At 40.0% G+C, this 12,757-nt stretch overlaps 1 protein-coding gene across 3 annotated transcripts in view; it reads left to right on the top strand.

Moving 5' to 3' along the window:
- The window catches only part of SPATA13 (spermatogenesis associated 13), a 278,943-nt gene that overhangs the window by 221,361 nt on the left and 44,825 nt on the right, over positions 1–12,757 (top strand). For all 3 annotated transcript variants that reach the window (XM_054701837.1, XM_054701838.1, XM_054701839.1), the window contains exons 3-4: positions 1,024–1,389; positions 3,072–3,216. In XM_054701837.1, coding sequence (XP_054557812.1) covers positions 1,024–1,389; positions 3,072–3,216 — 511 coding nt within the window. The remainder of the gene's footprint in view (positions 1–1,023; positions 1,390–3,071; positions 3,217–12,757) is intronic.

The raw sequence follows: 12,757 nt of genomic DNA, 5'->3' as shown, positions 1-12,757 counted from the left end.
TGCCTTGCCTTTGAAAATTTTTTTAGAAATAAAAAAGATTCCATTGTGTAGATATACCACATCTTATTCAGCAATCAAACTCATGTCATTTGCAGCAACATGGATGGAGCTGGAAGGGACTGTGCTCAATGAAACAAGTCTGAAGGAAAGAGAAAAATATCAGATGGTTGCACTTATAGGAGGATCACAGGGAATAAAAAATAAGGGCAAGAAAAAAAAGGACAAAAATAGCAGGCAAACTATAAATCCTAGACATTAGGCAGGATGTGTGTCTAATGTGTGTCTAGACACCATGGTGTCTCCATGGTGGTAATTTTATGGGGATTACACCTGAGAGTGTACTATAAATAAATATAAATTTTTAAAAAAGAAATAAAAAGCAGCTACTTTAGCACCATAAACTCTCAGAAGTGCTGTGGAATAGTTGATTCTGAAACCATGAAAGGTTAGCTGAGACTGTCCAAGCTCATACAGCCACTTAGTAACCTGAGCTACTTCTTTGAATCCCACTTCAGTGCTCTTTCTCTCTCTTCCCATCAGACTTCACTTGAGTCTCTGTTAGGCCCTAACAACCCAGACTTAATCTTCTTAAAGCACCTACTATTTTTAAACGTTGTTGAAAGGGAACACCTTAAGTAGAATTGTATAGCGTTGCACATTCATTTTTTTCTACTGACAGGCCTGCGTTTCCACTGTTATTATGTAGGTTTTGGTGACACCTACCATAGCTAAAAGTTCTTTTTATTAACTCTCAATGGGGCTGACTTTCTTAATCCCTTATCAGAACTTCTCACTGGCCACCAAATAACACCATTTAAATTGTGGTCTTAATTCAATCTCCAACTAAAGATAGATTTACTTGCTAATCTATATTTCAATTATGTCTTTCTGTTATACAAATAACATTAAAATAAGTGAATCAAAAAGTCTTGAATCTGGGCTGAGGAAGTAGGAGGGAATTTGTAATCGTTATAATACCTGCCTGAGTATTGGTGCTCACCTAACTTGTTCACATTTGAAAAGGTTGTTACTGAGGAATCCTGGAGGCGGAGCTCATCCCAGGAGGAAGATCGGGCTGAGGCTCAGAGGATCACCAAGCGGAGATGGGGTTCAGCAAGAAGGTCAAGGCCTCGACCACTCTCTGACTATGGCCAGTTGGTCAGCCGAAGTTTATCTATTCCGGAAGACTCAATTGCTGTGGACCCCCAGAAAGAAGACATTGTGGATGGTGACCACCAGCCAAGCATGGCCTCTTCCGACCCTGCACACCAGAGTGCTGCCGGGGGCTACCCCAAAGGAGGCCGGAGGAGACGGCCCATCTCTGTGATAGGCGGGGTCAGCTTCTATGCAAAGAGCCAGACAGAGGAAATAGAGACTCTTCTGACTCAAGTAAGATCTGGGGTGATTTTACCCAAGCCAACAGCCCTCCAGCTTCCTGGCCTTTGTTCTCCTGCTGCAAACTAAACAGGAAGCTGCTTTCCTTTCTCTTCCCTGACGAAGATGACGCATCTGCTCTGCTCTGAGCCTTTCTTCTTGACTTTGCTTGAAAACATGCATGAATCAAAACTAACCGTCTGACATTTGGATGCCTTTTACTAATCTTCTATCTTTCCTGAAATCTTGAATTGTGTGTAACTAGTTTGCTGTTTGTTCTAAATCATCTGAGATTTGAAGATGGGGGGAAAGTAACAGCGCATATTTAGTGAACTTCTTGAAAGAAGGAATTCTTGAAAGTGTCATCATGGTTAAAATGTATTGGTAAGAAGAAAATAAAGTAGAAATCACTTCTTAGGGGATAAGGAAATAGTTTTTTTCCTACCATTTTTTTCGAGTTGAAGCTTTACAACTGCTTTGACAATAGATTAAAGTCTTAGTATTATTCTTTCAGTGCCTTTTAGTAATTCAACAAGTATTTACCAAGTACCCAGAGATCACTTGGAGGATACAAAATATTTAGAAAAAGGTTGTGTTCAGAAGGTGTGTGTAATGTTTGGGGAGGCTAACACCCCATCCACCTTCAGATGTTCACAGAAATAGTATATGAGAAAGAGCCCAACTTCCATTTTTTAAACTTGCTAGCTGATACCATAAATAACCCATAAAATACTCTTGAAAGGGAATTGTCATTGGACTATAAGTTTGCATTGTCCCTATAAAGTCCATCTTGTTGCCTTGCTTAGAGCAAGTGCTCAAGAATATCTTGCGATTAAGTTGAATTTTTAAGGTAAAAACAAATAAAGCAGAAGAATGCCATGAACTTTCTGTTGTAAGATGCATTTTCCTGCTAGGAAATAATGCTGAGCTAGAGCAAACTGTAACTGTTTTAACTCAAAGCAGTATAGGGAAGATCTAAAGCACCTTATCTCATTTCAAAGCATCAAAAAGGAGTAGAGTAAGATAATTTTCTGCACTGTGAGCTAATTTAGGGAATTGGGTAGGAAGATTCTAAGAAAAGCTAAGGAAAGCATGAACCAACTTGGCATTCAGTGCAGTTATAAGAATGGTTCATAAGGAAAATCAAAAAAGCATATAGGTGACTCTAAAAAGACCTACTTAAATTTGTGAAAAACCAACTCTTCTTTTCAGCAAAACTCAATTGTCACGTTAGTTTAACTGAACAAGAACCGTATTCCACAAATACTAATTGATGCCTGCCTGTGGATGAGTCAAAGGAGGCTGGAGTCCAGCAGGGCCCCTAGCACTGACTGATTCCTGTCTAGGCTGCTGCTGGGAACACATCTTCTTAACCTTCTGACCCGCATCTTTGTGAGAAATCCACCACTTGCTAAATTTGCTTTTCCTCTTCAATGCTTTTCTTTCACTGGGTGTTACCTTCCAGTGTGTGTCACTGACAAATAACTTGAAATGTTATGTTATGAGCTAAGAGCCAGTGAGTTGAAATTTCTAGAATAACAGCATGAAGCATTTGACATGATTTGGAGAAACCTGTTCACATCTGTGAGTGGTTTTGAGGTGAAAATGCCGAGCCCCTAATAGCTGTATGTGTGAGGAGCTCGCAGGGCTGCCACTTCCTGGCATCTTCTTACAGCCTTTTGCTTTCCTTTTTTTAGCCGGCAGCCAGGCCACCTGTGCCAGCTCACCAGGTGCCGCCCTACAAGGCTGTTTCTGCCCGATTCCGGCCGTTCACCTTTTCCCAGAGCACCCCTATTGGACTGGACCGTGTGGGACGCCGACGGCAAATGAGAGCATCCAACAGTGAGTCTCCTACACTCCATGTTGGGATGTGGGGGGAGGCCTCTGATAGACTGGTGTGGAGTCAGTCATTTAACTGTTTTCAGTTGATTTGCAACTTTCTGCTTGTCTCTGATCGTGGTGCTGTTTGCCTGAATATGAGGGAGGCTCTTCTCAGTAGCAGCTCATGCAGGCATGGGCTTGTCATCAACTGTCCAGGTTGCTGTTTCGCTGTATCCAGTGACCCTAAGAGAAATTTGTCCCTCTCTTGGTGTCCATGTACCTAAGGTCCTGCAGGTGAAATCCATCTAAGCCCCAAGGTCCAGATATTTACCTTAAGTTTTCTAAGTTCTTGCTGGGTATTCACCAACACGGTTTTGAACACCAGAGGAAGGTTTATTTAATGTAGTAGATAATAATCTGTCAGTACAAGTTCTTAAAAATGAAAGTCTTCCCTTCTGCCTGTCAGTGTCACTCAGCAGTAGCACAGCCCAGCATATACACTGGATGAAAATACAAGTGAATTGAACACTTAGTGTGTGGTCATGCTACCCTGTGTGCTCTGATGAAGTAACTCATCAGCCTTATCAATATACCGGATGGACACTATTGTTTTCCTCATGTTACAGATAAGAAAGCCCATATGTAAATGGGTGAAATAACTTAATTCACTCACCTGAGAAATAGCAGAAATAGGATTTAAGTCTATAAAACCTATCAAATAGCATTTCAGTTCGGCCCATATTTTTAATCTAAAAACTATGATGATTCTCTTTTAAAAAGTAGCAGACTACTGATGATTATAACTTCAATTGCTGCATTTACTGCCTTATGTTTAAAATCAATATTGAGTGGTGACAGAGAGATGAACTGGGCCTTGAGAGGTCTGGGTTCTGAGTTCTGGTTCCTGCTCTGCTGCTAGCTGACAGTACGGGCAAGTTCTCCATGTGTAGGTGGTAACTGAAGCATTAAGGATGGATGGGATTTAAATAATTTTGTTTCACATAGAGCTTCCATATGATCCAGCAATTCCACTCCTAGGTCTTTACCCAAAGGACACAGAAACATCCATTCCAAAGAACACCTGCACCCCAATGTTTATAGCAGCACTATTTACAATAGCTAAGCTTTGGAAACAGCCCAAATGCCCAAAAATAGATGACTGGATCAAGAAGATGTGGTACATATACACCATGGAATATTACTCAGCATTCAAAAAAGATAAACACATGCAATTTGCAGCAACATGGATGGCGCTGGAAGGGATCATGCTCAGCGAAATAAGCCAAAAAGAAAAAGAAAAATACCGGATGGTCTCACTCATAGCGGGAATCTAGAAAACTTAAATAAGGGACCAGGAAAATGAATAACTATAAGAAAGTGAAAATCAAAATCAACAAAAAACTATGAACCAGAGACACTTTTTAGGGGGTGAGGGGCGGGAGGGGAGGGATTGGGGTCAGAATGGGGGGGCTGCAATTGTATGGGGAATATAAAAATAAAATTTATTATTTAAAAAAATAATAATAATTTTGTTTCAAAAGTCTTGAAAGGGTTGGATAGTGTCACTTGGAGAATACTTACATTTCAGGGAGACTAGGAAGGGGAAATAAAGATGGCCGGGAGAAGGGAAAGAGATCAAGGTGGTGTAGAGTCACCTGGTCAAGGGAGGAATTTTTAAAGACATATTCAAAAAGTATGGTGGTTGGTCATCAAAAATGATGGCAAGGTCGCTGATGGATTCTGACGAAAAAATTGTTGTTCTCACAGGTAGTGAAAGGTCAGAGAGTTGGTGAACAGTGAAGAATGGGGAGGAACTGTTAGCACTCCAAATAGTGTTGGCATGGTTTCCAACTCACATCGTATGTTAGGAATCAAGGTTAGACTCTTCATCAAAGCGGTGAGAAGAAAATGGAAAATTAGATGCCAAGCAGACTTTGAGGAAATTTCTTGCCTGTTCAGCTGAACAGGCTGGACACCCCCGAATCAAACTGCCCAGAGGCCCACAAGTCATTAGCTCTCGTGTGTTCCTTTAGTCTCACCTTTGCGCCTGTCACTTCAGCAGGCCAGGCTTCCATGCATTCTTTTGTCAGTTACTGATCATGTTCAAGTCTTATGTTACAAACTTTCCCTATTACCATTGGAATAAAGTTGCAGTTCCTTAAGGAGGTGCACAGTTTTTTTTCCTGCAAATCTTGATTACTTTTCCCTCTTTCTTTCATGTTTGCTCACCATTCATTCTCTCCGTCCTCTCTATGCTTTCATACTCCCTGTGTTTTTGGTTATCTTACTCCTTTGCCTAGAATTTTCTCCCTTCCCTTTACCATGTCAACATAATTTCCATTCAAAATTCGAAACTCTTTCCCCTGATGGCAAAGTAAATTATTGTCATCCTTTTGCAAAGTAGTTAAGCCGTGTCTCATGTTCATCCTCTCTAACCCTGTCCTCAACTTCTAGTGATGTATTTTGAGAAAATTATCTAAAAGGAAAAAACCTACCTGTATAAAATGTTCTTCATATTATTTTGATAACACAAAAGGTGAGGAATGTAAATGTTCAGTTGTAATAAAATAGGAAGTTGAATTGTTACATGAATGACTACTTCTAAACAGTTTACAACATAATTAGGAAAACCACGTAGCAATATGAAAAATAGCTGTAATTTTAAAGTGAGATAAAAGGAGGAAATAAAGCCATATGTGCTTGTCTTGCTAAGGTTGCCAAAACAAAATGCCAAAACTGGGTATCTTAACCAACAGAAACTTATTATGTCAGTTATGAAGGCTGGTAGCTGAAATCAGGGTGGCAGCATGGCTTCCCAGAGCCACGTGGGAGAATCACTGCTACCCTCTCTCTAGTTCTGGTTTCTCAGGTAACCTGTGTCTTGGCATGTAGATGTATTACCCTTGCCTCTGCCTTCATTTTAACAGGGTGTTCACACTGTCAGATTGAATTAGGACCCACCCTAATGACCTCATCTTTACTTAATCATACACTAAAACTTTATTTCCAAATAAGGTCTCATTCACCAGTACTGAGGGTTAGGATTTCAGCATCATTTTGGAGGGCATAATTTAAGCAATGACGTGTAAATGACTGAAGCCATATACAGCATGTATACATACCGTCAAAAACTTTTAAAAGGATGTATTAAAATGGGGCAAAAAAACTTGTGTCATTAAGGCAGTAAGACTGTAAACACTTTCTCCTTCAACCCCACACATACAAACAGTTAACAGTTTATTTCTGTAACAGTGTTTTATTTTGATTTTAGTGTTCTTTTATTGAGAAGCAACAAAAACTAACTCTGATTAGCTTAAAGAAATTTGTTGGAAGGATGTTAGGTTCTCGCAGAATTAATGGAATGTCTGGGGAACCAGGCAAGGAAATGGATGGCCATTAGGCTTGCTCCTAGGGCAAAGGAACCACAAGAAAGGCATCAAGGTGAGCAGGTAGCAGGAAGATATCACAGGGACTGAGGGATGGCAAACCAACCCTATCCTTTGTCATTCACTAAGGGGTCCAATTCCCAGGATAGAGGATTCCATGCTCAAAGCTTAGGTGATAAGATCCACCTCTTGATGGCCCTGAACAGGTGGAAGGATTGGGTGCCTCCGGGGACCTCTTACTTTGTGTATTAGGGAGGCAGGAGCATGGATTTCCTGCCTACTAGATTGAATACATGGGGGGAAGACATTCTGCCAGAAGAATCCAGAAATTCTAGTAGATTTTCTATTCTACTAGAAATAGAAGTAGGTTTTTAATTTTTCTAATTTTATGTAGTTTTTACATCATTTGTCATTTTTGCACAATGTATTTTCATCTTAGTTATAGTCCCCATACAATTCCCACCCCCCCTTGTTTTGATCCTACTCCCCCACCCCCCTGTAGTGTGTCTGTGGTTTATAGTTGCTTGTTGATTTTGATTTTTACTTTATTATAATTAGTCCTTTTTCCTGGTCCCTTATTTAGGTTTTCTAAATTCCTGCTATGAATAAGACCATCTGGTATTTTTCTTTTTCTTTCTGGCTTATTTTACTGAGCATGATCCCTTCCAGTTCCATCCATGTTGTCGCAAATTGCATGAGTTTATCTTTTTTGATTGCTGAGTAATATTCCATTGTGTATATGTACCACATCTTCTTGATCCAGTTATGTATTTTTGGGCATTTGGGTTGTTTCTATGGCTTAGCTATTGTAAGTAGTGCTGCTGTAAGCATAGAGGTGCAGGTGCCCTTTTGAATTGATGATTCTGTGTCCTTTGGGTAAATACCTAGGAGTGGAATTGCTGGATCATATGAAAGCTCCATCTTTAGCAGGTTGAGGAATCTCCACACAGCTTTCTGTAGTGGTTGGACCAGTTTGCACTCCCACCAGCAGTGCAAGAGAGTTCCTTTTCTCCACATCCTCACCAAAATTTGTTGTAGTTGGTTTTTTTAATATGTGCCATTCTCACTGTGTAAGATGGTATCTCATTGTGGTTTTGATTTGCATTTCCCTGATTACAAGTGATGTTGAACATTTTTTCATATGCCTGTTGACCATTTGCATTTCCTCTTTGGAGAAGTTTCTTTTTAGCTCAGCTGCCTATTTTTTGATTGGATTATTTACTTTGTTTTTGTTGGGTCTCATCAGCTCTTTGTAGATTTTTGTGATCAGTCCTTTATTAGTGTTGTGTGCAAAAATTTTCTCCCAATTGGTGGGGTGTCTCTTTGTTTTAGTTACTGTCTCTTATGCTATACAGAAGCTCTTTAATTTGATGTAGTCCCAGCTGTTTATCTTAGCCTTCACTACCACTTAGCCTTCAATACCACTGATGTATCTTTAAAGATGTTACTGAGGTGCATGTCATGTAGTGTTTCACCTCTATTTCCTTAGAAATAGAAGTAGGTTTTGGGTAGGTCTTCCATTTGTTCATTTGAATTGATTGATTCATTAATGATTACCATTTGCGAGGTGATAACAGTGGACAGAACGGTCCCTAAAATCACTTACATTCTAGTGAGGGGATAATAGATTAACAAGTAGCTATATTACATGCCAGGTTGCACTACAAAGAAAATAGAGCTGGACATTTGTTTGCAAAATAACAGTATTCTAACATGACGCACCTATCACATGAGTAGTTCAAAAACACTCATTCCTCTGGAAGACAGCCCAAAGGTTCACCAATTTCTGCAGACATCTCCAAGTCTGGGACTCTGAGTATATCCATTGCTTCTCCAGTTTTGTTGTAATCCCTTTTCAATGTTTATAACCGCAGGTAAATTTAAGCAGCACACACTTTTCTCCTAATGCATGTGGAGGTGTTACAAACATTCACTATTAAGGTTTCTGAGCTGACAGTGCTCCTAGCTGGTTAGAGTTGTCATGGTTCCCTTTATTTCCCTCTCTTAGCCAGCAATCAGTCAATCCACAAAATTGGTAGGAACATCAGCTATCAGCCAGACACTATTTTTACTCCTTGAGATACAGCAGAGAATAAAGCATCACAAAGAGTATAGGTTCTGGCATTTAAGCAGTTTCAGTAACTGAAATTATCTCAGGCACTAATAGAATTATCTCAGGCACTAATGATTGCTCTGGAGAAGATGAACATGGGTGATGTGGAGGAGCGTGAATTAGGAATCTGGTGGAACAGAGAGTAACCTCTTTGAGGAGGGGACACTGGCACCCAGACTTTAAAGATGAGCAGGAGGTAAATAATGAGGTGGAAGAGGTCCCAGCAGAAGGAATATTAGATGCCCAAATTTAGGTTGGAAGTTGATGTGTGAGTGAGAGGGCCCTGGTGTCTGGGCTGAGGAAACGTAGTGGGAGAACAGAGGTTGGGCTGTGTCTAAATAGAGAGGGCACTGAGGCCATGAGAAGGAGTTAGGATAACTTTAAGTGCAATGAGAAGCCACTGCTAGCAGGGAAATGATAGATTCATACTTTAAAGAAGAAGAACAAGTTGGGGAGAGAAAAGGCAGAAGAAAGGAGACTGATATGAAGGTTATTGCATTTGTTCAGTCGAGAAGTGATGGTGGTGACTACAAAAGACTACAGAAGTCATTGGGTGCTCATTTCCCAGCGCTCAGGGAAGAGAAAATGGCCAGCTCTAATTCTGTGGGGGCAGTGCTGTGAATTCCAGGGGAAGTACTTCTCCTTTGGGCAACTAAATTCAGTTTTGACAGAGCAGAGTTTCTAGAGGGGAAGAAAAGCATTTGCAAATGTGTTATTAAGAAGTCATAAGAAGGGGTCTCCCCGGGGGTTGAAGCAGGTTGAGCACAGCACTGTGAAGTTGTCTGCAGCCTCTGCAGCACAGGTTCAATTCCAGGCTGGCCAGGGAGATTCCCACATGGCACTGCAGACCTCTCCTGCCTCGCCCGCTGCCCCCCTCAGCAGTGTTTTCGGTCCGTCTGCCTGTTCTGCTCCCTGCTCTCTTGCTGGTGAATCTTCTCACCTTCCCGCACCTCTAGCCTATACCTCAGCCATTACATAAATAAAAAATAAATCTTAAAAAAAAGTCATAAGAAGCAACCCTTGTATTTTGCTGACCCTTTGCTTCTGGGCCCTTGAGTTCTGACGGATGATGAGCATCGCCATATCAGGCACTGATTTAGAACACATGGCCCATCCAGGGTGGTAGTACATGTGTCCTCATGTTTCCCTTATAACTTTGGATTCATTAAGCCATTCTGTTTGCTCCCATGTTTTTTTGCATGATGGTCAGTGAGATAACACCAGTGACACTCGTGGGCTCTTGCCTATCACTGTACTTTCCTCACTGGGGAATTCTTAGATAGAAGTAGTGTGTGAAATGCCATAGCAGCAGAGGTATGACAGAAGGAAAACAAATCCATATCTGGAGTAAATCTCTTTTTCAGTAAGATCAGCACCTCCTCTATTATGAAAAGGGTCCATTGTAATCAACTTTCCACAAGCAACTATCTGGTTCCTTGATGGAACCATATCATTAACTTCGTTGAGGGGACACCCTGTGGTTTAGCCTGGACTTGGCATCCATTTCTGCCACATGGCTTTTTTTTTTAACCCACTGAATAAGCATCAAGATGACTAGGAATGAAGATTAAACATTTACCAACAAAATGTTCACACAATTATTAATGGCCTCTTTTGCAGTAGGAGTCACATAGGACACAACTAGGCACTTACATGGGACAAAGGATTTTCTCATATTCTTGACTATATTCTGCTATATCGTAATCATACTTCTCCAAACCAGTCTGTTACTCATTTTGTTCTTTCCAAATCCCTTAAAGCCAAACCATTTGATCATAACATTCGTCCATACAAGTCAAAGCCTTCCTGCAGCCATCTCTCCTTTCAGTCTGAAGAACTAGATAGATCATTCTTTAGATTTTACCACTGGGGGATTTCCCTTTCCTGGGGTTCCCCATTACTAGATAAATAGTGGAATATCCCCCTTGGAAGGTGAGAAGGAAGAGTTATAAAAGTAGGATACTGACATACTGACCACAGGTTACCTGGCTTCTGCATTATAAAAACCCTGAGTCTGGGACCCACTTGATTTGGGAGTGTGACAAGGGACCTTATTGTCTATCGTGGTGGTCAAGTCAGGCTTCTGCTCAGCAGATTTGGAGATTTCCTACTACATGAATCAAGTAATTCTTAAACAGAGTTACTCACAGCTTTGTTCATAGGAATGGTATAGAACATGCAGATCAGACCAAATCCTAGAAGCTGGCCCTGCTGTCTGGGATAAACACTCCTCATTTTTCCTGTAGCTAATGCCCCACCTTAATCTTAATCTAGAGAAATTAGCCATACATTGCTTATTAAAGTTACTGCTTTTCATCATCTGGTTTGAGAGTGATGGCCCAGAGGAAGGTGAGCGCATGACAGGACCAGGCCCCAATTTTCTGTTTCCCAGTCTTGCTTCCTTCCTTTCCATATACTAAGACCAAGCCTTTAAGTACCTCTTAGGAATAGGAAGTGCAGTTCTGGGTCCAGGTTTACATCCCATCCAAGCGCTGGAATGTCACCCAGCTTCATGCCCTATTTGTTGAATGCAAAATCTCTGGTAGATACCACCAAGTGGATAAATTTGTTTTATTCTACATTATGTTTGGTAAATGTTCTGTGTGAACCTTGTTTGGATTCTGATACCAACAAAGCAACTTTAAAAAGATCATTTTGAGGCAAGTGGGGAAATTTTCACATACAGTGACATCAAGGAATTATAGTTAATTTGTTCATTGGGATAATGGTTGTGTAGTAATTTTGAAGTCCTTATATGTTAGGGGACATACTGAAGTGTTTTTTGCAAGAAATGATATGGTGGGAAATCTTTGAAAAAAAATTCAGAATATTGATGTTGTGAATTCACGTGTTAATATGTCTACTTTTGTATTTGAAATTTTCTGTCGTAAGAATTTTTTAATAATAAAAATGCCCTCTTCCCTGATCAAGTGCTCTGAGAACCTCCAAGTCAAGAAATGCCCACAAAATATTCTCAAACTGTACGAACTTGAATATTAGCTATTACTTTTTCCCCAGAAATGAGACCTACTCCTTTTAGGTATAAGTGAGCATTCCTTTTTCAGAACTTTGCAGCACTAACTGTGCTCTTTTCTACCACTATTACTTCTCTCTTGCCTTATATTTGCATTTGTATTTGTCCTATCTTTTTACTAGCTCACATTCAGTGAAAGGTGACGTGGAGCACTCCATGGTAATGTTTATAGACCGTGTGGCTGTGGTACTTAAAATGAATCCTGATAGTGAAATAATAGAATCGAGATAGTGAATCACTTATAATTACTTTTATGAAGTTCATGGATGAGAAGCTACCTGCCAGACCATAAAGTCCTGATTGATTAACTGTTGATTGTATTTGTATTCCTTCCCTTACCCTGGGTCTTAGCAAGCATGCCTGCACTGTGAAAACTCTGAAGGAATTATCTTTGCTGCCTTTTGCTTTCTTCTATGAAACTTTCTTTTATATCAAAGGCAATGTGTTCCATACCAGCCTACTTGTGCTCCTAATTTTTCCATTCTTACTCTGGGTTCCTTTTATGGTTTTCAAAATTCTTTCATATTATCTACTCATTCTTCTCTTTCTATTTATTTATCCCATCTCTGGAGTCCATATTAGTCTGCTAGTATGATATAAACCAAGTGATTATCTTAATTTTGTCCTAGAAAGGAGAACATCCAGTTTTCATACTTGAGTGCAATCTTTATGAGTCAGAAGCAAAGAACCACAGCATGCCTATACACTGAAATCAGTAAATTTGGGTTTACCATTAAAAATATACAGTTAAGTCCGCAATGGCATTGATAGGTTCTTGGAAACTGTGACATTAAACAAAAGGACATGTATTAGAAACCAGTTACTTGAATGATGTTGTTTTGTTCAAAGTCATCTGGGATTCTTTGTTTCCTCATCAATTTTGTAATGAAACAATGTTATTTGAGGACTTACCATATATCAGTTACACTTTTAAAAGTCTGTTTAGTACTATATTTGAGCATTTTGTAATAATGCCAGACAAGAGAGGAGAGAAAAGGGCAAGACTAGGTAATAATAATTGCTAAATAT

This window comes from Talpa occidentalis, unplaced genomic scaffold (genome assembly GCF_014898055.3).
Source record: "Talpa occidentalis isolate TD23 unplaced genomic scaffold, MPIMG_talOcc4v2.1 talOcc4.5, whole genome shotgun sequence".
Lineage (NCBI taxonomy): Eukaryota > Metazoa > Chordata > Mammalia > Eulipotyphla > Talpidae > Talpa > Talpa occidentalis.
The sequence above is the reverse complement of the archived record's forward strand: the minus strand, read 5'-3'. Positions and strand labels throughout refer to the sequence as shown.